We start from the raw sequence: 25,850 nt of genomic DNA on the forward strand, positions 1-25,850 counted from the left end.
ATGGTAAAAAGACTTTATATCTATATAGTCCGCAGGACTTTGACCACCTGTGCCAGGACCCCACTGTCGCCCTCCTCGGCTCAGCCTTTCCCAGGGCTGCTGCTCGGTCCTCGGGCAAGCCCTTGCACACATTCCCTTCTCCTCGGCAAGCTGCTGGAAGCCCCGGCTAACCGGGGAAGCGGGACGCGGATCTCCGCCGCCGGCTGCTCTGCAGCCTGCCCGGGAACGCGATGTTAGCGCTGAGCCTCCTCCGCCTCTAGGGAGGACGGGGGACCCCGGCTTGCGGGTGGGTGTCGGGGCTCCCTGCGGATACCCAGGGTCCCTGTCGGGCCGGGCACAGGGACGCAGCCTCCCCGAACGCCCGTGGCCGGCGGGGCGAGCCTGGGGGCGGCGGGCGGAGCCCGTGGCGGCGGCGGCGGCACCGCCCGGCGGGCGGGGCAGGGGCTATAAATGCTCCCCGCGGCCGCGGGCGGCGGCTGGAGCGGCACAGGCACAGCGGGGACTGCGGGGACGCGGCAGGTAAGGGAGCTCCGTCCGTCTTTCCGTCCGTCCGTCCGTCCATTTGCCCACCCCCGCGGACCTCGCAGTCCCCTCGAGCGCGCATCCTTGCCTCAGCCTCCTCCTTTTCCTTCACACTCGCTCCCTTTCCCCGTCGCTGCGGGCCGGTCCGTGCCGGGGTACGGGTGGGTCTCAGCGGCTCGGAGGGGGCAGCGCACGGCGCGCCCCGAGCTGGACCCCGGCCCTGCCCGGGAGCGGGGGCGGCGGAGGGATGCTGCGGCCAAGGTCCGGGCTCCCGGGTAGCAGCGGGATGGGATGGGCTGGGCTGGAGAACAGCTGTGAAGCCGAGGCACATACTTTCTCTACGGAAGTTGACCGATGGGTGCTGGATTGCTTGTGTTTCTCTGCTCTCGCAGCTCTGTGCTGGGTTTGGAGCACAGGACAGCCCTGGCCGGTGTCGGGCAGTTGTTTCGGTGGGGTTGTTGTCATCGTGTGTGACGACAGGCAGTTCTCCACCCGTGCTTCCAGGCACTGCTGGGCTCAGAGCACTTGAGGGGTGTTTGCAGTGGAGGCACAGCCATGCACTGGGCTTGATGAAATAAGGGATTTCACTTCTGCTAAGGAGGAGGTTTTGGTTAATGCTTTTCATCATGGTTCAGTTTTCCTAGGAAACACTTACAAGCTGGCATTGCTCACTATATAACCCACTATTTCACAGCGCCCTGTTCAGCACCCCATCCCCAGAACAGGACTTCAGAAGTATTTATCACCTATGTTATTTTGATGTTTTTCTTTCTCTGGTTTAAATAGGAACTGTATTTTGAACCTAGAAAATGCAGTTGTAATGACATGGAAGAAGTCAAAGACAACCTGAAGCTGTCTGTCCAGGTTCTCTGCATGGTGTTTTGATTGTTTTGCTTTCTTCTGGCTTTTTATCAACTTTTTTTTTTGTGTGTATCCAAGTGTGTCAAAGATACACAGCTGCTGCAAAACTCACTGTTGAGGGCAAGCAATGGAAATAACCTGTAAAGAGGAGCTATCAAGTGCTTCAGGTAAACATCAGAGAAGCCTGCCTTGCTGTTTTTAGCCTTGGCTGTTACAGCTATAATTTGCATCCAAACTTCAGCCAGTGGCATTAAACAGTGCACTTTGAACTTGGCTCTGGGAACATGGTTGGTGGTTGGTTTTTGTGGGGGTATTTTGTGGGCTTCTTTTTTGTTTGGGTTTGTTTTTTGGTATTTTCATTAAGGGTTTTTCTGTGTGGATTTTTTTGTTGTTGTTGTTTTGATTTTGTGGTCTTTTAACCAGAGTCTAATGTAGTTTGACATAGAATGACTGTGTTTTTATCAGAAGTACTTGAGTAAACAGCAGGCAGCTAATACTGTATGATGTTCTGTGCACAGCAAGAATTTAATGACTTTGGATGAAATGCTAAAGCTCGGAGTAGATACAGCACAAATAGTGATTCTTAAAGGCTTGTACAGTTCCCAGGGTACTAATGAGGCCCAGGCCCTCAAAGAAGAGTAACTTCTGAATGTGTTCAGGAGGAACTGATGTGTGTTTTGATATGGAAAACACAGATGCAGTGAAAGCAGATTTTAATGTAGCAATGACAGACTCCTTAGGGTTTGGGTTTTATACCTAATATTTTTCAGTAAAAACTGAACAGATGCCACAACATAATGGTTTGGGGACCTGGAGGCCTCAGCTTCTGAATCTGAGTTCCTTGTGCAGCAGATAACTGAATGGGTTTGATTTCAACTTTGAAAACTTTGAACAAGAATTTCTACAATTACTGAACTAAGAGATCATAGAATGGTTTTTGGTGAAAGATTATCTGGTTTGACTCCCCTGCCATGGGCAGGGACACCTTCAACCAAACCAGGTTGCTCAAAGTCCCGTCCGGCCTGGCCTTGAACACTTTCAGGGATGAAGCATCCACAGATTCTCTGGGAAGCCTGTGCCAGTGCCTCAGCACCCTCACAGGGAAGAATTTCTTCCCAATATCTAGCTAAAATGGACCTTCTTTTAGTTTAAAGCCATTCCCCTTTTTCTTGTCATTACATGCTCTTGTAAAAAGATGAGGTCTTCCCCTGAGAATGGGCACTGCAAAGTGACTGACCTTGAGCCAGGCTGGCAAAGAAGGGTCCAGACAAACCAGGATTTTCATTTGTTTCCCTTAGAAAGAAGGGTTTGTGTACTTATTTTCTGCATTCATTGGCCTCTTTACCAAGATGACAGCAAGATAGAGATGTCAAAGCATCAGGTGTCCACAGAATTAGCAATAGTCAAAGGAGTGTCACCCTCTGCTGAGGCAGGCTGCCACATGCTCTGCCTGGTTTGGGAACCAGCACCTGGGCTACCAGAAAACAAGCTCTGAAGGTTTTCAGTTTGTGCCTTCCACAATGGCTTTTTTTATTCTTGCCAAAATAAAAGGAACACTAAAACTGTGACAGACCATCTGGGGAGATAGTATGAATGCTCAGTAAAACCAGCAGGATTCCCCTATTGTCTTTCCTCCAGTGGGAGGTACTCTGCTCTTTGGATATTCCTTTTTGGAATATGATAATTACATGGGGAGATTGCAGGGCATCTTTTGGAAGACTTTGGCAAGGGAACCTGGTCCTTAGAGGTACTTATAAGGCAATTAAGTAATTTGTTCTTGTAGTACAGGTGAGATTAGCAGTGGAGTGTTGGGAGAAAAAAATCTTTGATTCAGATTTTTAAGCCTAAGTGATTAATTTCTTTGACTGAAGTGCAACATAAATCTTCTCATGACCAGCTTAAGAGATTTTGACAGACTTTTAGCTTCCCACAGAAAATACTGGTTTTTCACTTGCCCTCATTAGAGCATAGAGTGTATATGTAATGAGACATTTCCTGGTTTTATTGCCTCAAAATAGACAAAGAGTAAAAGAAATGATACAGAAGGGGTGAAGCTGGCTTGAAGCTCTTCAGCACAAACAAGAGCAGAAACTGCAAAACGCTCAAAAATAATACAAATTCTAATTGTGGTGGATCAGCAATGTTTACATCATGTGCCCAGCTGGAAGCTTAAGGCAGCAGAAGCTTGTTTGCTGTCAGGGAGAGCACAGCATGGGGAAGCAATGGCCTGGATCAGTTCAGTCACAGCAAAATACGACACAATATACTACAATATATAAGACATCCAGACTTTCTCTAACTGCTCTGGTTTGATCACCTGAAAGGAAAACCTTCCAAAATACAGGAAATGCAACTGCTTAGCACTAACAAGGATGAAATACTGGTTCTGGAGATGAAGTAAGACTTCCACATGACTTTTTAGATCTAACTTTCATGTTCAATCACAGCACCTAGAAATACAGAAGACCCCAATTTTTCCTGTCACTGGTTTGCTAAAAAGATGGCACTGCACTCATAGGCTGCCCTTGGCTTCAGCTTTAGGAGTAAATTTGAATGTTTACCTAAAGCAACATGGTGCTGTCCCTGAAGCTGCCTCTGTGGAGAATTTCCCAGAACAGTTACGTGGGGGCTGATCTCCAGTTTCAGTAGCTTATCATAAAATCATAAAGGGTTTGGGTTGGAAGGGACCTTTAAAACTATCCTAGTTCCAACCCCTCTGCCATCCAGGGATGCCACCCGCTAGATCAGCTTGCTCACATCCAGGAGCAGCAGTTTTCCCCTCTGCCCTCTGTCAAAAGCTTTGTCACAGAAGTTCCCAGTAAATGACTTGCTACTGCTGGAAAGTTAGGGGAAATATTCTGCAACTGTTTCAAAGACTAAGAGTAAGGCAAAGCCATTTGCAGGTTCAGTGGTGTGTGTTCCTATGGCTGACTGAAATCTGGGTTAGACATCTAGGAAATCGATGGCTGTGAATATAATGGCTATTGAACTTGGTCTTTCTATCAAATGGTGGCGGCCTTTTTCCCCATCTGTGTCACTTCCAGAGCCCTGGATGACTTCAGTGAGAGACGGCTAGTGGGAGGTAATCCCTACCGTAATTTCCATTTGCTGTGGTTTTTAAGCAGCAGTAAGGAGCCATTCAGAGCTTTTCCTGACTATGTGTTCATGTATCATTAAAGTGTTATTATGACATAGTTAAACCCAGCACTGAGAGTCCACGTGAATCAGTACCTTGATTTAATTACCATGGCATTTAATCCAGAACAGCAAGTGTGGAGTACAGAAAAAAGTAAAGCTTGAAATTGTCTAAGTGTCAGGCTTGAAATGTGCAAGCTCCTATGTTGGCTGATGAGGGTGATGAGTTTGGTTTTTGTCTCAGGGCTGCTGCAGGTTCAGGCCTATTTTGTTTCCCAGCTGGCACAAGAGTGTTTCCTTTGGATAATGCCCAGAAGTTTGTCGTCAGAGAGAGTGTTCTCCATGCAGAGGTGCTCCGTGGTGTGCTTGCTGATGCACAGCTGGACTGCCTGTGCTGAAGAAATTTTCCCCAGCTGTATCTCTTTGTACTAAGCAGGATGTGTGTCAGTTTTGGTGCTCTTATTTTGTGTGGCTGATCACATTTCCTATGTTTCTTTTGGGTTTGGGGCGACTTCCTTTCAGTTAGTTGTCAAAATTTTAATATATCCTTTTCATCTGTCAAGTTTTTTTCTCTGGTAGCTGGATGTTAGTCAATATAAATCTTCCTTTTCAAGACCTGTTTTTAAAACTGGGTACTCACTACTTTTCCAAGTCATCAACTGGCTTCTTCCTGCCTTACCTAAGCTGTGTAAGTACAGCTTCAAAAGTATAGCTTTTTCAGCTTATTTTTTACCATGGATGTGGAGGGCCAGTCTGCTAGACATGTACAGTGATGCAGAAATTAGTGGAAACACCAAACATAAGGACTCAATGCAGCATGAAAACCCAAGTCACTGCAAAACAAATCTTTCCATTTGCTTTCAACCATTCCTTGGGTTTGGTTTTTGTGTGTGTGTGTGGTTTTTCTGTCCTTGGCATTTCACCACTCTTGCAAGCTGACTTTAAGAAATTCTGGATTTTAGGAAGCACAAACTAAGTAATAAGGATCTTAAACTCTAATGCCCTCACGAAGACTCTGTAGGTGGAGGCAGTGGTGTTCAAAAGAAAAAAGTGGTAACATCTGGTAGTGTGCTTACTGATAGGCATAAGCTGTATTGGAAAAGCAATCAGCAAAGTAGGATGCAACTTTCAAAGGAAGTTTTGTTTGTGAACACAGTAAGCAGACATCCAGATGGGAAATGCACTGTAAAGGAAGGAAGGAAGGATTGCTCTTGCTGTGGGTTTTTGGGTTGCTTCCTTCTAGAAGCTCGTGTGCGCCTCGTCAAACTAATAATGTCATTTTCTTGCTGCCATAGTTCTGGAGTGCTCTAAACATGCTTTGCATGTACTGTAACATATCCCTGCTAAATTTTAAGATGTATTTTTATCTTTGGACAAGTTGTGGTGTTTTGGCTGTGGGACTAATTATGCAGTAGAAGCACTGCTGAATTTTATGATGACCTTTTATATTTTCTTTCCTAGATGATTCAGTTTAAGAGCATCACATTTTTTTCCCATAGGAAGCACTATGAATTTTATGGAGTTTTATATAAATCCCAATGCTGTATAAAAGCTTGGACATGTATAACTCCAACCCTTCTTGTAAACGCAGCCTGGAAAGTGACAACAAAGTTCTCTGCCTGTGATAGGCACTAACCTGGAGTGTAGATGGGTAAGGCTTTGAAATAAGTCAGCTGAGGATGGTGAATTGCCTTTTGCCCACTTTGAAGGGTTTTGAAAGGACTTGTTTTCAGAAGCAAGGAGTATTCTGGTACTGGATGATGCTGATTTAGACACTCCCTCACCAGTGCCGCCTGTTGTGGTACAGTCTGTGCGCTCAGCCCTTGGGGAGATCATACTGAATGTTTGGGTGCTGATGCTTGTAGGCAGTGGAAGACTTTTGCCCAGATGTAGTCCTAAGTAATTCAGCCTGTGAAAGTAGTTAAATTTGGGTAATTTTATAACGGGACTTGCTTGGGAAGAACGAAAGATGTGTCTTAACACAATGGCCATTTGTGTAAGTTTGAGTTCAGATTAAGCTCTAGAAGGCTAAAGTTCATCCTAGAAAAGGGAACTGGCCGTGCATGGGAACAGAATAATATCCATAAATTATACTTTTCTCCTCAACAAACAAGCAAAAACCCTCATGTACCCATCATGGAAAACTTCAGCCAAGATATTTTGGCAGGGAAAGAGAACTTGTAATAGCAATGACCAAGCAATTTTAATAGGTGGTAGAACAAGTCGTCTATGTACTCAGAAGCTGCAACCCTTATAGTGCAACCTCATGAATAAATGTAAATTAAGAAACATCATCAACCTTAGCTGTGACGCTTTGTGTAACTTAAGTCCTCATCATTGCAACATGGATGTGAAAATGAAGAACATATAAAAAGAATCCACTATATTCTTGTGAGGGTGCAACCTAGAGAGCCAGACAACATTCCTCATCTCTGAGTATCCTGTGAGCCTCTCCCTTCTGGAATAATCTCAGTATGTTTTTGCCTCTAACTTTGACAGAACCACCCACTTGTTGAAGCGGCTGCAGCTGGGCAGCAGCTCTGAGCTATTAAAGCATGGCAGACTGAGAATAGGAGGGGGCAGGGAGCATGTTCTAACACTGGTGAGCTGCAGGAACAATAGCTTTTTTCTTGTCTGTTTAGACCGTAATCATTGTGGCAGAAGCTGTCTCTTCCATGTTATGAAATACTTAATCGATCTCTGCCCCCTCATAACATCTCTGTGATTTCCTCTGCCCCCAAAGCCCAGCCCAACACTGCACAGCAGGTGTCAGGTCCTGTATCAGTGCATCACCTTTAATCTTTGTTTCAGACCTTTGTGTGCAGTGGGATGGATGCAGAGGAGGGTGCTGGGCAGTGGAAGGAGACTGGTTGGCTGGGGGGTGGGTGTAAGGAAACAAAGCCTGGGAAAGCAGCTGATTGCTATTCATCCTTTCCACCCTCCGGTGCTGCCACCCATGGCCTGGAGCCCTTTAAAGCTAAAGCACAACACTGGCACCAGTGTAAATGGGCAAATCTGTCTTTTTAAAGATCATCTAGTTCCAACCCTTCTTCCACTAGGTCAGGTTGCTCAAAGTCCCATCCAACCTGGCCTTGAACACTTATTCTGCATTATCAGACAGAATCACTTGTCACAGAGGTATGACCTGAGGCAGTTACAGGTGCTAGATGCTGAAGAAGCATGAATTTTTGGGAACTGCATTAGGGTTTCTAATCTGTCCCTCACAGAGCTGTGATGTTACAGTGCAGGTAATATTAGGGATTGCTACAATAGGAAAAAGCCCTAAGGCATTGGGATCTTTCCATTTCCCTGCCAGCTAGGAAGAGATAGCTGCTCATTATGTTGGGAGGGGGTACACAGCAGGGGTGTCCAGCAGTGATGGGGACAGCAGGCATGTCCTTTGGCCAGCTCACCAACCCTTCTCACAGCCAGCGTCTGCTCCTGTGAAACATGGGAGGACCTCGAGCTTTCTAAGGAACATTCTTCATCGCATCCCACAGAGAGAGGGTTGTGCAAGCTGCATTGCAACAGTTTCTTGCTCAACATCTGTGGGGCAGACAGAAGGGCTGCTCGCAGCTCTCTGTGTTTTGGTGCTACTATCCATGTGCAGCTGCCAGCATGGTTTGTGCGTGTGGAGAGTGCCCAGCCCCTGGGCTGAGGAACTGGCTGCTCAAAGGCTGTGTCTGATCCCAGAGTGACACAGCTGAGCCGTGTCCATCAGGCACTGGGGCCAGTGGCACCAGTGAAAACAAGCCAGATGAGGTGGGCTGGAGCTGAGCTTGGAGATCTCCTCCCTCACTGCAGGATAGGGTCCCAGCTGCTGGCACATGGGGCTGGGGAAGATGCTGTGGCCCCCCCAGCGGTGCCTTTGTGCTGGGTCAGCTGCTGGCTCTGTCCCTGCAGCTGTCTCCCTGTGGCTTCACCCTGCTGTTCCTTGGCACAGGGCTTGAGTCCTTGGCTGAAAGGTTTTGGTTTCCTAATCAGATTGATCAGCACATAGCATAAGTGTAAACTTAAAAATGGTTTAAACTTAAAGCTCTTCTTGGGTTTTTTTGGTTTGAAAAAATCACTGTTATGCTACATTATCCTCCTAACAACCTGCACTTGTGGGCTCTTTTTCTTGGCTGCCAGCTCTCATTTTCGACTAGAGCCTTCATGAAAACATGCTGGTGGAGTAACTCACAAAGAGGATTGAAAGAAAATAAAAGCAAAATGGTTAGAAAAAAGTAATGAAATTGAGTATCAGCGATGTGCTGTGCTTGAAGAGGGTTAGATGATAGCAGCTGCCAGGATATCTATGACCTGGGGACCACCAGGCAGTGTAACTGTTTCACTTCCCTGATAATATTTCATTTAATGCTTTGATTCCTGACCTTTTCTCATTTGAAACTTCAGGCTATTTAAGGGTTCTGCTTTCAAACTTCCTTTGTCTCAGGTTATTAACTTTTAGTTGCAAATCGAGATAATGTGTAACCAGAGGCTAAGGAAGCCTGGAGCGTCCCAGGTAGTTGAAGGGTTTCAACTTTTGACACTTCCTGCTCAAACTGTTTATTCAGATCCTACTTAACTGTCAAAAGTCATTTGCCTTTTTGAAAGGGGAGGAACTGCTGTAAAACCTCTTTCATAATTTATTGTGTGGAACAATGTCAGAGAAAAGCAGTAACTGTACACAAAGGACCTTGTGATACCAATGCCTGTAACAAAGAGTAGTTTAAACAGGGCAGAGTGGAGAAAGATGCTTATTCATGAACTGTTTGGATGCTTGCAAATTAATCATTTGATTCACAAACAGGAAGATTAAATTTGTCAACTTTGTTATAAAATATCTGAGATGTAAATTGCACGTAGAGATGCATTATGGCCCATAACCACACACGGGTGCTATGAACTGTCTTGTCTTGATGTCCACGTGCCTCTGTTTAGTCTCTGCTTAGTGGAGACAAGTTTTTTTCAAGCTTTCCTCCAGTTTGCTGTAACCATGTTTATGTTAGGCCAGTCAGACAAGTTTACAGCATTTACTGTTAATGACAGAAAGAGGTCTAATTGACCTTGGAAGGCTCAAAGGCTGTTTGAGCATCACAGTAACTTTCCTTCATTGTCAGAGGCCTGAGATGCTTGGTTATTTTTTTATGTGAATATTTGTCAATCAACTTTTTCAGAGCTTTGGAGACTTTTAACTCTCTCCATCCTTGTCTCATCCTTGCATAATTGTTCTGAGAGCTGCTGCAGGTGCACAGAACCTCTGCCACTCCTGTCCTTCCTACCTTCTTTTGTGACAGTGCTGAAGACGCCCGTAGCTTTCAAGGGATAAAGTGCAGAGTGATGTGACTGGCTTGGAAACACCTTTCACGTGTGGTCCTGGAGCACAAGTTTCACATGGTCCCTCTCTCTCCAAAGAGAAAAGCACCAGTTCTTGGGAGCTGGGGGCCCTTAGTGCCCACAACTGTTTCCCTCTTTACCATTAGATGCTCATGAGTATTTGACCCCATGTGCAAAGTGATTGCTGTCCCTCCTGCTTGCTCAGCCTGCAGAGATGAAAATGCCGTCAAGATGTTCTGGTTACCCTTCTACACATCAGTACTCAAAAGGAGAATAATCTCTGCTGCCAGTGTTTAAACAAGCAATTTTGAGGAAATTGCCTTCTTTCTGAAACACTCAGGCAGGAGCCTTTTGTTGCTCTTTGTTTTCCATGATAGCACATAAATAGAAATCGGTTGGGTGTGAGGGCAGAGAAATCCTGTAGAGCTGGTAGCAGTGCCCCCAAGCCCTTCATGGGTGTGAGGCCACCGTGTTTTGGTTATGCACACCATGGCACAAGGTTGGACAATGTGCCTTCAGAAATAGGAAGTTTGAAATGAGGGATCTTGGAACTTGATTTGCTTCTGTGCTTGAAAGGAATGCGGTCACACATATGCACGTTACCTAATGTTTGGCATTTATGGTTGCAGCATTGCTGGGGTCTGAGGGTGGCCTGATGGGTGCCTTCTTAGCCTCTTTGCTGGGATCTCTGTTGTGCAAAGCCAAGATGCACATATATCCTGTGCCTTCTGCTACCAAAACAAGGCTGAAGCAATGATTGTCCCTCCAGTAATGATACAGAGGGAGAGGGGTTGTATTTTGAACTTTTAATATCAAAATAATCAGGCTCCTGATAGAGATTCCTGAGCTATTAGCCTTGGTTATGACACTTGCTGCAGTGGTTTTGGAGCAGTGGGATTGGGCTGGAAGGGATATGGAAAAGCCTCTGAATGAAATGAACACTATTGCACAGATGACCTCACCCTTCCCCACATCTTCCTTGCTTCCTTGAGTGTGATGCCTTTTCCACTGTGTGGGAAAGATAGATATGCTGTCAGTTTTAAAGCATTTTGTCACCTCAGAAGTGTCTTAAACGTTTATTTTTCTCTTTGAAGTATAATTATTTTAAAACTTAAACCACTGATCAGCAATTGCAACAGGTATCTGGGTCCAGGGTGGTGGGTGGCCACTGCGTGGAAGTGTCTTTTCTTGGAGAGGAGAACTTGGGACCTCTCAGCAGGCTGAATTGGCCAAGCAGAGTGAAAAAAGTTGTTTTTCTCCAAGTTGGCAACTTTACACTACTGCTTGCAGATATAAATGAACTTTGTCTTTGGAAGGCATCTGTGAGGCAAGTGCTTTGAAATGTGTATAAAGGGATGCTTGTATGGTTATCTATTTAGGAGAGTTATGCAGATACATTAGCTTTGAGCTGCCCTGTCACATAACAGAGGGCAGCACAAAGCACCTATTTAGAAAGTATAAAATTTGTGCTGAACAAGGATGGTACAAAGCCACTTCCCTGTCTTTCTCCTTGGAAAATAAGATGTTTTTTACAGTTCTATCAGATAGTGAGGCTTTGTTTGCCAGCTCTTGTGAACAAACAGCGTGGTGTTATCCTGCCTTTAACACAAGGTTGCCGCCTGGTAGGAATGTTTCAGGTGTTCCTGATGCACAGAAGGAAGACCCGGAGCTTGGCAATGTCTGATCTGAAAACATTGCGGCTCCGAGATATTGTATCTTTCCAAAAGTGAGAATCTGGTGAAGGTAGGGCTCTTGTTCAGCAAAATTGGTGGCAGTCGTGCAATCTGCTGTTCAGCACTTCCTAGTGCCGGCTCCCTCGGAAACATAGAGCAACAACTTTGAACTATTATGAAAACAGGATTGTTTTTAAGGCTATAAAAAGCATCCATCTTGTTCTTTTTTGGCACAGTTTTTTCGCTCATTCGTAGTCCATGTTCTGAGTCCCTGAAAATCTGAAACTACCCCATGTAAACATCTCTATTCCACAAACAGTGGCTGTGGCTTTGTTCCCTGAGCCACTTCTTACTGGAAATCTGCAGGGGACCTGGCTTCTTACTCTCCTCACCTATGGGCAAATCATAGAAAAATCTCTTGCACTTCTAGTCCCTATTGCAGAATTAGGCGCAATATTAAGGTATTGGTCTTAACAGAACTTGCTGAATTAAAAAAAAAAAAAAGCTCATAGGTGCAATTGCATATGAATATGTCAACCTCCAAATATTGCAACAGCATTTATTTTTCCTCTCTGCCGTGCCCAATGGCTCACTGTGTAGAATGGCAGACTGCATAGATGGCTGTAATCACAAAAATATGTAATGTTTGCTAAAATGTCACTTGCAGTTTCTCAAAAGTTTGCAATTTTTTTTTTCCTGCTTATTCTTTGATTAAAATTTGTAATGGACAAAACACAATGGAAAACCTGGAGAAAAGGGTGACTCAGAGTCACTTGAGTCTCCTGACTATTCAAGTACCTCTGATGTCATCTTGTAAATTTGAAGTAGAGAGCACTGGCAATGGGGTTAGTTTTGGTCCTGTCTTCATGCCTCAACTGGTGGTGTACAATATTAATGAAAAATTTCTCTAAACTTAAAATCCACAATCTAATTTTTACCAAAAATCTCCCTAGTTGCGTAGCTAGCAAGAGGAGTTCCTAAAATCCAAAGCTATTTGAATGTCGATGGACACCCACATTTTTCCAGCACTGACTTTTAGTCGGAGTGTGTCCCTTCGTAGCTTTCTGCAGCATCCAGCTGTCCTGCAAACTGTCACCAGAGCATCTTTGCCCAGGGACAGGTGCATTGAGTTAACCCATAGGGCAGACTGAAAAAAATGCTGCTGCCACTGCCTGGAGGCCTCTGTGGGCTTCAGAGCCCTTCCTGAGCCATCAGGTCATTTATGTAAACAGCATGATGGGTTTAAATCAGATTTAAGTCAGGAGATGGGGAATCATGCTTTAAAGAATCAGTGTAAGTTATGTCCTGTAGTTTTATGCTTATCTTCAGAAAATAATTTAAATGTGTTCAGTTACACCTAATCAGTAATTCCTAAATATGTTTCAGGCTTTTGGCTTGCTTTGAGTATACTTACTCGTATGCTTTACTTGAGACTGTCCTAAAATTTTCTTAAAAAGTAAATATTTAATTTGTTTTATAACTGTGCAGATGGACAAAATTGGAAATTTATTAAAGATGCCCAAACCCCACATGATATGCATTTCTCCAGCAGGCTGAAGGATATGTGATAAAAAGACTTTGTCTTCTGTATTTGCTGCTGCAGCAGTTCTAGATTTTATTCGAGAACTGTTTCTAGTCATTCACTAGACCTTTACAGGGAACTGCCCTGACTCTGGTACCTTATCTCTGTCAAGGCAGTGAGAAGATGCTGTTCTCAACTCCCAGTCTGGACCAGTGCGGAAGGTTCTCTGCACCTGAGCAATGGCCCATGACTCTGTTTGCCTTGGCAGTCACCTCTCCTGGGTTTGCTGTGTCTGTATTCCCAGTTAAGCTTCCTGCAGCTGAGGGCTGGACATCACAGTGTCCAAGAGCAGGATACAGCAGCCTTGTTCCTTCCTTTGACAGTTTAGAAAATAACATTATTGCACAAACCTTGTTGGTGTCCACTTAAAGGAGTATTTGATTTTTATCTGTCCTGAAGAACGGAGCACATCAATCTGACAATAAAATGATGCTAATGTGTGTCCAGTTCGATTTTCTCCCTGTAAAAATCTGTGATATAGTGAGGGAGCCTTGCATACACTGAAAAATAAAAAAGTTTTCAGAAATGACTGTTCAAGCAAATTTCAGTAGGTAGGTGTGGGATGACAGTTTCCATGGTTCTCTCTGCTGTCCCTGCCCTGTTTCCTTCAGCATTCTCTGCTTTGAAGCTGCCAAACTTCTGTTTGATCTTGCAGCCTTAATATTTCTTTAATCTCATATTGTGCAGGATTGTGTATATAAATAAACCAGGGAGGCATTTTACAAGAGATTTATAACCTTCTTGCAGAGGTCTTTTAAACTATAACCTGAAAGAGTGGGTCATTGTGGGGGCTGGGTGGAGCAGGATCTTTACTTGTTCCTGTATTTAATCTTTGATGCAAGCTGAGAACAAATCTCTTTTCCTCTTTGCAGATATCAGCTACTGACCATGTCAACAGAGTTCCAGGATGCTCACCTTGCAGAGGTTAAACCTCTGGTGGAGAAGGAGGAGGTAATTATTTTAAAGCTTTTTAGAGCTTGTGTTTTCTGTCAGGACTGCTTTTGGAACTGTGCATGTGTTCTTAGATTATTTTGAACATATTCTATGGAGGAAGAAAAGAAGAACAGGAGATGGAATAAGAATAGTTCACTGGGTTGTTTTTGGGTTTTTTGGGTTTGTTTTGTTTTTAAATAATGCAAAACTGACCCTAATTATTTGTTCTTGTTTGGTTTTATTCTTTTAATATGATGGTGACATTTTTTCTTGTCTGAATAGTGAAAGTGCTGGGTGTCTTTAGCTGTACCAAATAATGACAATTGGGCACTCTCATGTACATGCCTCTATAGCTGCACACTTATCAACGTAAGGACAGGCTTTGCTCTGTCAGCTGCCTCTCCCAGAGAGAGCCTTTACATTTCCTTTGGGCAAGCTGAGTCCAGAAGTAGGGCTGAGCCCCTTTTTGTCCTCTGAGTGCACTGACCCATGAGTTCCAGCCAGCTGGCTGCGTACAACCCACAGCCTGTTGCAGCCACTGGAGTTGCAGCACAGAAACATCTTAGTTTTGGTTGGGGTTTTTTTTTGTTGGTTTTTTTGTTTGTTTGTTTGTTTGTTTACCTTGTTAAACTACTTTCCACCCTTTATTTGGACTTAAAAAACAAAAACCCTATCAACAACATCTTGATTCAGTGGCTATCTGATTCCAGTGGTAGCCATACTCTGTGCTTTGATATGTTCATGGCAAAAAGTTCACTGTAACACGTGAACAAACATCTCAACATTTTCTTGAAACAAAACTAAGATTTTTCTCCTGTTCCCAATGACATTTTTTCTTGACAATTATGTATATAAATGTGTTGGGTTTTTTTTTTTTCTGGTTTTATACACTAGAATTCATTGCTCTATCTTCTACTTTCTTTTTTATTCCCTCCTTCTTTTATGTAAACACTTCAGAAAATAATTTCCACTTGTGACTGCAATGAAATGGCTAGAGAAACTTTAAACACAACTCCTTTGCCAAGGACATTGCATGAAAGCAGAGCTTGTTTGGATACACTGAATGCAGCACTCAAACTTTTGAGAAACTAAGACCCCTTTTTAATGCCCATATTGTTCAGAACTACCAAAGCAAAGGAGATTCTTAGCAGAAGTCCTGTTGGTACTGAAATATTTTTGCTTCAAAGTTCAGAAATATCTTAAAATACTGATTAAGTTCCTGGGTTTTGGTAGCACGTAGGTCAAATGTTGGAATCTTGACAATAAGCCCTATATGCCTTTTGTTCATGACATTAACTTAATTTTTGTCTGTCTGGGGGAAACTAGGACACAGTTTGATTTGCTCCGTGGCCATTGTAACATACATGAAGGATGTTAATGTATTTTGAGAAAGTGGAAAAGGTTGCCCTGAAGGATGCTCAGCACATTGAGATGAACAGTGGAGCTGATTTTGAATCAGCTATTGGCTGAGGCTCTCTGGAGTTGTGTCCTGGCTTCTTGTGCTTGGGTTTCTGCTACAGCCAAGTCTTTGTTCCTGAGCAATGATCACCCTTATTTCCTATGCTGTTGGTACAGATCCCAAATATTCTTATTCCATTCAGCTATGGGTCCCACTGGAACAACAGTGGCTGAAATGCTGTGTTTAAAAGGTCGTGAGACCAACAATACAGTAAAACTCAGCATATTGTCTAAAACTAAAGCTGTGCAAAATTATTTCTGCTCAGTCAGATCTTAGGTAATTGTTTGCATGTTTAAGACTGTGCCTAACTGCCTGAAAGTCACAGCTGTGAGAATTACAGGTTGTACTGCAGTGCTTTGAGGGTCCCCTAAGAAAGCAGCTATGGTGCTTCTGACATCTGTCCTTAATTTACCTGGGCTTCTGAGGCTGAGTTATCTCCTTGCCAGGATTCTAAGCTTTCCTTTTTGGCTCAATATTATTTTTCAAGCTTTGGCCTCTTTTTCAGTTTGAAGCATTAAGTGTTTGCTTGGCTGCTCTTGCCTCTGTTTTCAGCCCTGTAGTGAAAATAAGAGTTTGACTTCTTTCTTGTCCCTCAAAAAAAGGAGGTAACTGTAGGACATTTCGTCCTTTGAAGCTATAAGCCTTGTAGGCTATTGGAGGTGGGGAGGTTGTCACCTGACTCCTTTCCTGGTGGAGACCCTCAACAGGTTCAGGAGATTTTCAGTAGCAGCTATGGCAGGTTGGAATGGACCTCTCTCTGTGTCCAGCTAGCCTCCCAAACACTGCAAAGTCTAAATTTGGGCAGAATAAGACCCTTCTCACCTTCTACGTCATGTAACCAAGTCTCAGTAATGACTGCTGAACTGAGCTGCAAGTGTTCACTGCATTCTTGAACAGAGACTTCCCATCCTAGGCGGGAGCAAGGCTGTGAGCTGTCCCATGGCTACAATAGGTGATGCAGAAAAGTTCACTTTTACTGCTCCTTATGAGTCTATTGCTAGGAGATTTAACAATAACTGAGGATGCACCAGCTTTTGTTCTTCATTTTGTTGGTCTGTAATCTAGTCTTTTACTGCTTTAATTTCTCCATGAAGATTAGTGGGTTTAAAAGCTCTTGGGTGAATATTGATGCTCATCAGAAAAGCTTTTCTTGAAAAATAAAAGAGAGAGCTCTCAGCTGCAGAACTGGGGGGCTGGAACTCATATCCAAGCATAGATTTCCATCAATGCAAGTTACTTCTATTAATGCTTTCAAATCTCTTCACAGGCTATCACTCGCCTCCTTCCAGACTTCGATGTTCAGGCAAGTAAAGCTATTATTCTTCCTTTTCTTTTTTTTTCCTCCTTTTCTTTTCTCTTTTTCTTTTTGCACGAGGGGAGATTGAATTGACATTTGAGAAAGCAGCAAGATGTGACCAGAAGGGACTGCCTGCTTGCCAGGAATGCTGTCACTGTGGGAGAGTGGTCTGAATGGGGCTGTGCTGTAGCGATGTGAAGGGGACCACAGGGGGCCTTTTCAGACTGAAGCTGAGAAAGTTTCAGTTAAAGGGGGTGGCTGGTTTGCAAGCAGTTCTATTCTTGCTAACAGAATGAGAATCTTCGGCAGTGGTAGTGAAAACAATATATTCCCCTCCCACGTGGACACACACTTTTCCCAGTTAATTTGCTTTCATTAGCACTGTGCATGCATTTCCTCAGAGGAAACGTTCCTCTGGATGCATCCCATTATGCTGTTGAAATTTTCCAAAACATTCCTGAAGCCTGTGGGGTGCTGGAAGGTGCTAAGCAATCAGTATTGTCAGTAATAGGAGTGATGGCATTTCTATATTTTTATTTGGAGACAGAACATACAAGTTCGTAGCACACCACTAGGTCACATGGTGGCCCTTCACTTTCCCTGAGTCTCAGGCTTTTGAGGGGTGACTTGGTCACTCTCCTGGCTCCCCTTATTTTATTGCCATTTGGGCTTTTGACTCAGAAGTTTGTCCTTGCTGGTTCTTAGCTGAGACTAAGGAATTGCATGGCTGCAGGATCCGGGCTGGATTGAGCTGGGGTGGAGATCAGGGAGGGTGTACCTGGCTTGATGAACACTGTGAGTGGTGTTTTCCCACTGCTGAGGGACAAGGTTATGTGCTGGGATGGGAGGCTCATGGGGTGTGTCATTTTTGTCAAGGTGTGTAGAAATGGAAGCAGACTGTGCAGAACTAGGGAAAGCTAATAAATTGTTCTAGTCTCTGTTCAGGTTCCTGAAGGAAATAACCCTTCTCTACTTTATTGCATGCTATGCTTTATTAGCACCTTTCTATATATTTGTATTCCATGTTGTGCCAACTGCTAAAAAAAAATACAGCACAAATTCAAGACTTTTCCTTGGAAACCAAGTGAGACAGTTATCTTGGACATCTTTTTCCTCCTTCAAGGGTTCTTTCTTCTATAGCAAATCTGTAATTTACACTAATCCTGCATCTTGGCCCTCTTTTTCTAATGAAATCTACTGCTTGAAGTCTTGATAAATATAAGTTAAGGTTGTCACCAGACAGCTTCTTGCAGGACTGTGCACAGCATGGGAGAAGCTTTCTGTTTGGCTCCAGATTGATCACTTGGTCTAAATGAATTGAATCCCAGATTAAGTCTGCTAACAGGAATACTACAGTATTTTGATTAAGAATCCAGAAGTGACCCATATTTCATTTCTATTCTTGGAATAAATTGCTTGGTTTGTAAACCATGTGTATATATAGATTTTTTAACTTGCAAGATCAAATTCTCTAAGCCTTTTTGCTTTTTTTTTTTCTCTCCATGTTTTGGATTAACTGTCACTAATCCAGAGCAGTGGTTCTTGTCATTTAGCCCTGTTCTGCCAGCTCTTACTTTTTTTAATGATCTATCGTTGTTAAGAGTTTAATCTTTCGTTGTTCTAGTTCAGGAAAAACGTGAAAGTACAGTCTCAATGCATTTTGTTAAAAATGGTGACTGCAAAGGAGACTTAGCTTTGGTCCTTAAAGCCGCAAGTACCCTCCCTGTGTTTCTTTAAGTTCTTTTGTGGTTGATCTGTGGAAAAAGTGGTTTGGAACTGCTATGAGAGATTTGACTGCTTAGTTCATTAGAGAAATTCATGTGTGACCCTAGAGGACCCAGGTCACTCAGGACTGATGCTGAAGTGTGCTCTTAGTGAGCAACCTCTCCTGTGAACTACTTGGAAAGAGGATGGACCTGGCCAGGGAAGGAAATTATTGATGCTTGGCAGGATGGGGCTTATTTAATGCCTGTATATGGATGTGGGTGTCCACCACACCCACTGCAAGTTCCTCCATCCTTCTGGGAACAAGTTAAGCAGTGTTCAGTTAATGACTTTGTTTCTGCCACTAGGGAAAAGAACTGTCTGTGAGGTGTTTTCCTTCCAAGAGTAAATTTTACCTAGTTTCTCAGATTTGGAAAAAAATAGATTCTTACTTCACATGCAGTTCTAGACAGACTGTAGTTAAACATAGCTTTCCATTTTTAAAGTAAGCCTCTGTATAGTGGTATATTGCCTTTCTGAAAGCACATGTTGCAAGACATGTGGATGGTTATTCTCTGGAGGAAAATCTTTGTGAAGCTACCAGGGGATGGCCAAGACAGGAGATGAAAGAACTGACAGCTCTGAGCTGCCTCTTGCCAGTAATTTGCCTGTTACTGTGTCTGTCTGTGGCACCCACCTGAAAATTGAAGTAAAGGTCTCCTGTGTCTCAGGAAGGGGAGTGTTCCTGGCCAAACCTGTTTTAGGATAATTGATGACAAACCGGTGCAGGGCACTGTGCCCTGGGTGGCTTCATTGTCTTTGTGCCAAGCACATTTTAATTGCATTTCCAGTTTGATGTATGTGTGTATTCTCTAGGTCAGTAGCTTTGGAGCCAATGGAGCCCTGGCTCCTCATCCCTGTGCACATTCATCCTCCCAGCTCTGTGTTTCAGTCCATCAGCACTCTGCTTTCTCGGTAATTCAGCAAATCCTGGAGCTGTGTGGCAGCTGTAGGGGGCAGAGACAACTTCGTCCCTTGCACTTCATGGCTCGTGGCCATCTGTATCCATAAGCACGAAAGATCCCTTTCTGCTTTACTTCCCTCTGCCTGTTCAGGGAGAAGGGAAGAGCTGTGCCCTGCACGGGGAGATGAAAAATCAGCTGGTGCACGTGGCAGGAGGGGTGGGATTCCAGTGTGCTGTGTAGATTTCCTCATCCCTGGGGACGCTGAAGGAAAGGGATGGGGGTGGCTGTGGTTTTGTTCTCCGCAGAGCAGAGTGACCCAGTGCTAATTGGACTAGGAAGAATCCCTGGGCAGAGCCTTCACAATAACCTGCGTCAGTTCCTGCAGAAAACTTTTTGTTGTTGGCTTCCACCTTAGCAGGGTCACTTACATTTACATCTGAAGTCATCATCCTTATTAATGTATCTGACTCCTAACCTGATGAGGGGAACCTTTTCCTTAATATTGATAATTTAAAATAGAAATGTTAAAAAATTAAAAAAAAAAAAAAAAAGAAAAATAATAATTGGAAACATGGACATGGGGGATTTAGGAAAAAACAAGCAAAAGGTGAATTGAAATTCTATTTTAGACTAAAAAAAGCTAGGGAGAAAATGCTAAAGAACTTCAGGGCAAAGGGGGTTTGAAACTCAACATTGAATTAGGACATTAAAAATTCAAATATTTTTAATTTCCAAGAAATTGAAAAAGAAAAATGAAAAAATAGCTTATGCAGGTATTAGTATAATAAAATTCTTAAGTAGTATGAATTTAAAATGTACTATCTCCTGGAAATTTAAAAGCTATTTAAATCTGCTTTAAAAGGTCCAAAGCTTTTCCCTCAGTTCTAAGGCAAGAGAAGGGAGGTGTATTTAACAGTCATAATATTATGAATTAAAATAAAAGCATGAGATTGTAATTGAGGATTAGTATATTTGAAAGCTTTAAAACAATCTTGATGGAATGCAGTATTTTACTTAAAATATAAAACATGACATATTTAGCAAAACGTTCAGTGTGCGTGTACAGTTTTCCTTTTTAGATAGCTGAGATATTTTGGTTGCATATTCCGTACTTCAGAAGACAACTTGTCCATAAACATGTTTCTCAATCCTTGTCTTACTTACCCAGGGTAGAGAGGGGAAGGAATAAATGAGCCCTTCTGTGTGATAACAAATTGTCTTCCTCTTCTAACCTCATGAAAAAATAAAAAGGTCACTTGAAGCAAAAATAAAATCTATTTTAGAATCTACCAGCTCCTCCAGACTGAGACAGCCTCCCTTAAATTGCACATATTGAGAGTATTTTTCTGTGTGTGTTTACTGCACTAAGATAAGACTGCACCTCTGTTAAAGTGAGAGATGTGAACAGATGGTGTGTTTGTCTTTATCCTTCTATCGGATTAGTGTACCTTGGATTTTTTTCTAAGATAGTGTTTTAATACAAATCAGTTGGTGAAGAGCCTCTTACTATAATGTTGATGTTGATTGGGATGTGCTGCCATCTGTTTTCAGTGCTCTGCATTTTGAAAACATCCATCCCTACATCACGTAGACAAATCTCTTGATCTTTAATAGGATCAATAGGGATGTGAAGTTGCTGATGTCACCAAACAAACTGGTTTGAATTGATTGTTTTTTTGGAACCTTGTGTCCATTTCCCATTAAAAATTTGTGCTACGGGAAAATAGGACAACCCTACTGAATTAGGGAACTCTCACTGTGACGATAATGAAGAATTGAGCCGATTGTTAAACTGACTGTGTTATGCCAATTATTGGGAGCATGGTCACCTGTTGTCTCTGAACTATTTTTAGCTGACGCTGAGTTTGAACTAGACTCGGGTTTCCAGTTCCGGAAGAGTTTTCTGTGGCGGTCAGTGGGATGTGCAGGTTCAAGGGTTTGGTTTTATCTACCATGAACAGACTTTTTCTTTCATGCATGAAGGAGGACGATCCTGAATCTTGAAGGTGCTCCCTGCAAAGAAAACAGGTTCTGGATTTTCACTGTTGTTACTGGAAAGCTCTAGCAATAGAAATCTGATTGTATGAAATGCCTATTAGTCTCTAACTGAGGAGAAAATAATTTCAGTATTCCACACACAGCAGGAGGTATGTTACACAATAATCTTACTCTCATTACAATGCTGAGGTTGCCAATATTTTTTTTTTTAATTAGCTAAATGTAAAAGAGTAGAATGTGGAAAATATTAACTGCCATCATAATAAATTTCAGCTATTAATAATAGCTATGTACTGGCACTGCAAATCTCTTCAGGAGTATTGTATAATGACAGTGCCCAAATATATATTAATGATACAGAATGTTTTAGCGGCCCAGAGCAATCTCATTCAGTGGGTGACATCCCTGCCCGCAGCAGGGGGTTGGAATTAGATGATCTTTAACATTCCCTCCAACCTAAGCCTTCCTATAGTTATATTTTAATAGTATATGTTAATGATATACCCAATGTATAATGTACAATACCATATTTTCAACTAAAGGCTGAACTTAGGGACATTAGTGTGGTGATGTAGGAGTCCTTTAAACCAAATGTTGCTTATCTACTTTGGAAATACTAGATATCAAACATTTGAAAGGCCTTGTGTTTTTTGTTCAGAATCATTGTGACACTAATTTTTCAGTCGTTTGTGTTTACTGGAAGCTTTAATCCTGGCTTTTAGGAAAGACCTCAATTCTGATTTAATTTAGGATAAGTTTTGGGTGTTTCAGCATTTCAGATAACAAAACATGAAATGAAGCTTAACTTCTCAGAATCTGCTGAAAAAAGCAACAGGAAAGACTGCTAAATCCCAGGTTTGAAATTTGGCACTTTGTACAGCAAGGACTTGTGTGGCAAGGACTTAGTTCATCTTTGATGTCTGACCTCTGTTGAGTACATTCTTCCCCTGGTCAAACCTGGCTCAAATCCTATTTAAGAGTGACATCCTTGTGAATTAGTCTGTTTTGGTTTCCCCAGCTGGGCATTATGGGAGTCATAAGCCTATATAGGAGAGCAGCTTGTCTATATAACCCAGTTTCCTGCTGGGACAAAGTAAAAAGCTGCCACCCGTCCTCTGTTTGACTCCCTGGATTTGTCACCCTGTTTTGCCTAAGGATGGTCCTAGATGTGGAAGATACAGCTTACCTGATAAGTAATGCAGTGAGTATGCAGAGGAATGAGTCTCTAAGGAGATATAGAAGCTGAAAATTAGTTTTGATGGAGTATAGCTCAGAGAGAAGAGATGCTTATCTTCTATGTACAAGGGGGGGCATGGATCTTGATTCACTGCCTCAGCTGTAACTTAAAACTGATGTAATTGTGTAATTAAAAGGAAAATGGATGAAATGTAGAATGGTGTTGCCTAGACACCTTATTTGCAACAAAATGTGCAGTGCGTTCCTTGCATCAAATTAAGGAGCTGAGGTTTAGATTGAATTATTACCTCAGATATTGGAAGGTAATCAAACCTTTTTAAAAAGTTTTTGCAGAGACTGTACACCTCTGATTTCTACAGCATATTTTTTGATAGATTTAAATTTAACTTGGACTTTGCTTCTGAGTGTTACTGCATGAAACAAGTCAAGCCAGCCCTGCAGCAGCAGGCTGCACTAAATAGCATGGATCATATCTTTGTCCTGTGCAGTAAATAAAGGAATCTGGTGAGATGCAAAGACTGGCTACTGCCTATATAATTCTTTGATTGTTATGTGAGTGTGACCATACTGTAAATAAGTGTCAGAAATAACTGTTAGTTTAATATTCCCCTAATACGTGTTGGCAAAATACTAAATTGTTTGTACCCATCTGAAGTTCAAGTGGAAAACAAACAAAAAACTGTTCCATCTTTTGTGTAAGTCTGACTTAGAGATCCAAAAGATGTCGCTTGGGGGACTTTGGTTTGTTAATGAAGGTGTCCTTGGCTTTAAGATCATTAAGCAATATAAACTCCTGTTATGCCAAATAATAGCAGTTTACTTCTTAATGTTGTTTTTTTTTTGATAAGCACCACAATAATGTTGTGGATATTTTTTGTTCTATTAGCAAACTTCAGACAGTTGGGTTTATGCTCAGGTCTGTACATCACAAGCCATTAGACAAAACACATGTGGCTGCTGATTTTATTGGAGAAGACTACTCTGCAATCACAAAGCTTCACCATGTAATAAATCCTTATGGCAAATAAGCATATACAAGCTATTTAATGCTGCTTCCTTTGGAGAATAGTAGTTATTTTCTCAGCTAGAGTTTTTTTTCTAGGAATCAGAAATATTTTATCATGGTGACTTGAACTTTTGCAGGTGTTGAGTCATAGTTGTAAGCTCCTGCTTTTTTAGGTGTCATTACAACAAAACTGTTTTCTTTATTTTCTTAACCTGCTTTTTAATGCGGTTAAAAACAGTTTAACTATTCCCCTCAGCATCTGGTTAGAGCTAGCAGCTTGAGTGCTTCTGTAATTGTTTGGAGGAGGTGACAGTCAAATGTAAAATGTCAGCACAGAGTCCCCACCACGGGGGAGAACAGGGGCTGTCAGGATGCGATTGCAGAGCAGACCTTGAGATGGGGCAGGGCCTGTGCTCGTGGTCCACCAGGGTCTGCTGCAGCAGCTGTGGAGCACTTGGACAATCCCTGACGGATTCTCCCTGTTCTCTCCCAGGAGCAAGATGTGGAGACAGTGCATGGCTCTGTGCGTGTCACCATGTGTGGCACTCCCCGGGGGAACCGCCCGGCCATCCTCACCTACCACGACATCGGGCTGAACCGTGAGTACACTCCTCATTTACCAGCACAGCACTGCCAGAAACAGAGGTGTGAAAGCAGCAGGGCTTAGGAAACCCTTGCTTGTTTGAGTGCCTTGGAAGCTGTTAGATGGCACCTAACTCTTCTCTTATAGCCACTGTAATTTTTTTATCCTTGCTCAGTAAATAGTTGGAATACTTCAATTAAAGGGGCAAGAGATCTCTGGTAGTTCACAGTGACTGTGTATGAATGCTGTTAAAAATATCAAGGGGAGGGTGATGCCCACAGGACTGAAAAAAGAGCTCTGCTGGTGCTTTGGATCCTGTCTGATAAGCAACCTTGTGCTGCTTGGGTTTATATGAATTGCATGTCAAGTGAGTATGAAATGAGTGCTGGCTTTGTGTCCTTAGCCAGCATTAGGAGAAAAGACATTAAGTGCCTTTTATCTTATCTGTCATATAATGAGTTAATATCCAGACCTGCTCTAGTTTGTTCTTTTGTCAGTCCTATTTGTTGCACACAGTTCATGGTTTCTTAATCAGTTATCAATATTTAAAAACACCTGCTGATCTTTACAGGCTGGCTATTGCAAGGGAGTGAATATTACTATTAAGACCAAAAAAAAAAAAAAACCCAAAAGCTTTCTTGCCTGTGTTTCATGGAAGTGTCTTTAATTTTGATTTTCAGTGAATCAGGGCAGAGAAAATCTGGAACTTAACTTTAAATTAAACCTTCTTCTTTCCAGAGTTAAAGCTATTCTAGACTTGCATATTCTTCAAAAGTTGATTTGAGCTAGAAGTATTTTATATTCTGCCAAGATTTTGCATGTGTGTTGTGTGAGGACGTTCAGAAACGCAGAATATTGAACCATTTTCTAGGCAACTGAAAGATGGTGCATTCCACACCAGAGGGAAAATATGCTAATCCTCTCCCTGTATTAATATTGCTTAAAAATCAGAAATCAGATCGCCTCAAGCCTTGGAGCAGAGAGCACTGAGTATCCCAAAAAGATGCTTTTCACTTGACTTGTCTGCAGCAGTTGATCACATAATGTTTAACTTGTAATATTTGGGCAAAAGCACAAGTCACAATCTTAGCCTTGATTTTTTTTTCCCCCTCCATTTGTCTTGACACAATTAAAGAAAAAAAAAGAAAACTGACAAGGAAATGGGTAATTTAATCTAAGGCAAAACCTGGGATGAATACCCTTGGCTAAATTTTGTTAGTAATTTAACTTTGCATAAAGAATAATTTTTGAAGAATTAGGTGTACCAAGCAAATATTTCTAGTAGGTACAAAAATAAGATGAAAAACCTTGGCTGATCTGATTGATTCAACTTTTCATTAACCTGCAGGATAGATTAATAAATTTTTTTTGCAGCTGCAAACTTAGTATTTCCTTCAGCATAATTATTTCATATTTTCTTTTCCTTCCCAAGATAAAACTTGCTTCAATCCTCTCTTCAACTTTGAGGATATGCAGGAAATCACCCAGCACTTTGCAGTCTGCCATGTGGATGCACCTGGCCAGCAGGATGGAGCACCATCTTTCCAGGCTGGGTGAGTTGTCAGGGAAACAGCCCATGCTTTCATAGTTACCACTTTTTGGTAAAAAGAGTCTTG

General features: G+C 42.5%; 1 protein-coding gene across 2 annotated transcripts in view; it reads left to right on the forward strand.

Moving 5' to 3' along the window:
* The first annotated feature begins 454 nt into the window (after positions 1 to 454).
* The window catches only part of NDRG1 (N-myc downstream regulated 1), a 39,725-nt gene continuing 14,329 nt past the window's right edge, over positions 455 to 25,850 (forward strand). The window contains exons 1-6 of one of the 2 annotated variants that reach the window (XM_066175662.1): positions 483 to 519; positions 1,309 to 1,550; positions 13,965 to 14,043; positions 16,752 to 16,787; positions 24,145 to 24,250; positions 25,667 to 25,787. In XM_066175662.1, coding sequence (XP_066031759.1) covers positions 13,981 to 14,043; positions 16,752 to 16,787; positions 24,145 to 24,250; positions 25,667 to 25,787 — 326 coding nt within the window. In that variant the 5' untranslated portion in view covers positions 483 to 519; positions 1,309 to 1,550; positions 13,965 to 13,980. Of the gene's footprint in view, positions 520 to 1,308; positions 1,551 to 13,964; positions 14,044 to 16,751; positions 16,788 to 24,144; positions 24,251 to 25,666; positions 25,788 to 25,850 lie in introns of both variants that reach the window. The other variant, XM_066175653.1, reaches the window with a different exon arrangement.

The sequence above is a fragment of the Chamaea fasciata genome, unplaced genomic scaffold (genome assembly GCF_029207755.1).
Source record: "Chamaea fasciata isolate MVZ Bird 193981 ecotype frontalis unplaced genomic scaffold, bChaFas1.0.hap1 SCAF_1, whole genome shotgun sequence".
NCBI lineage: Eukaryota > Metazoa > Chordata > Aves > Passeriformes > Sylviidae > Chamaea > Chamaea fasciata.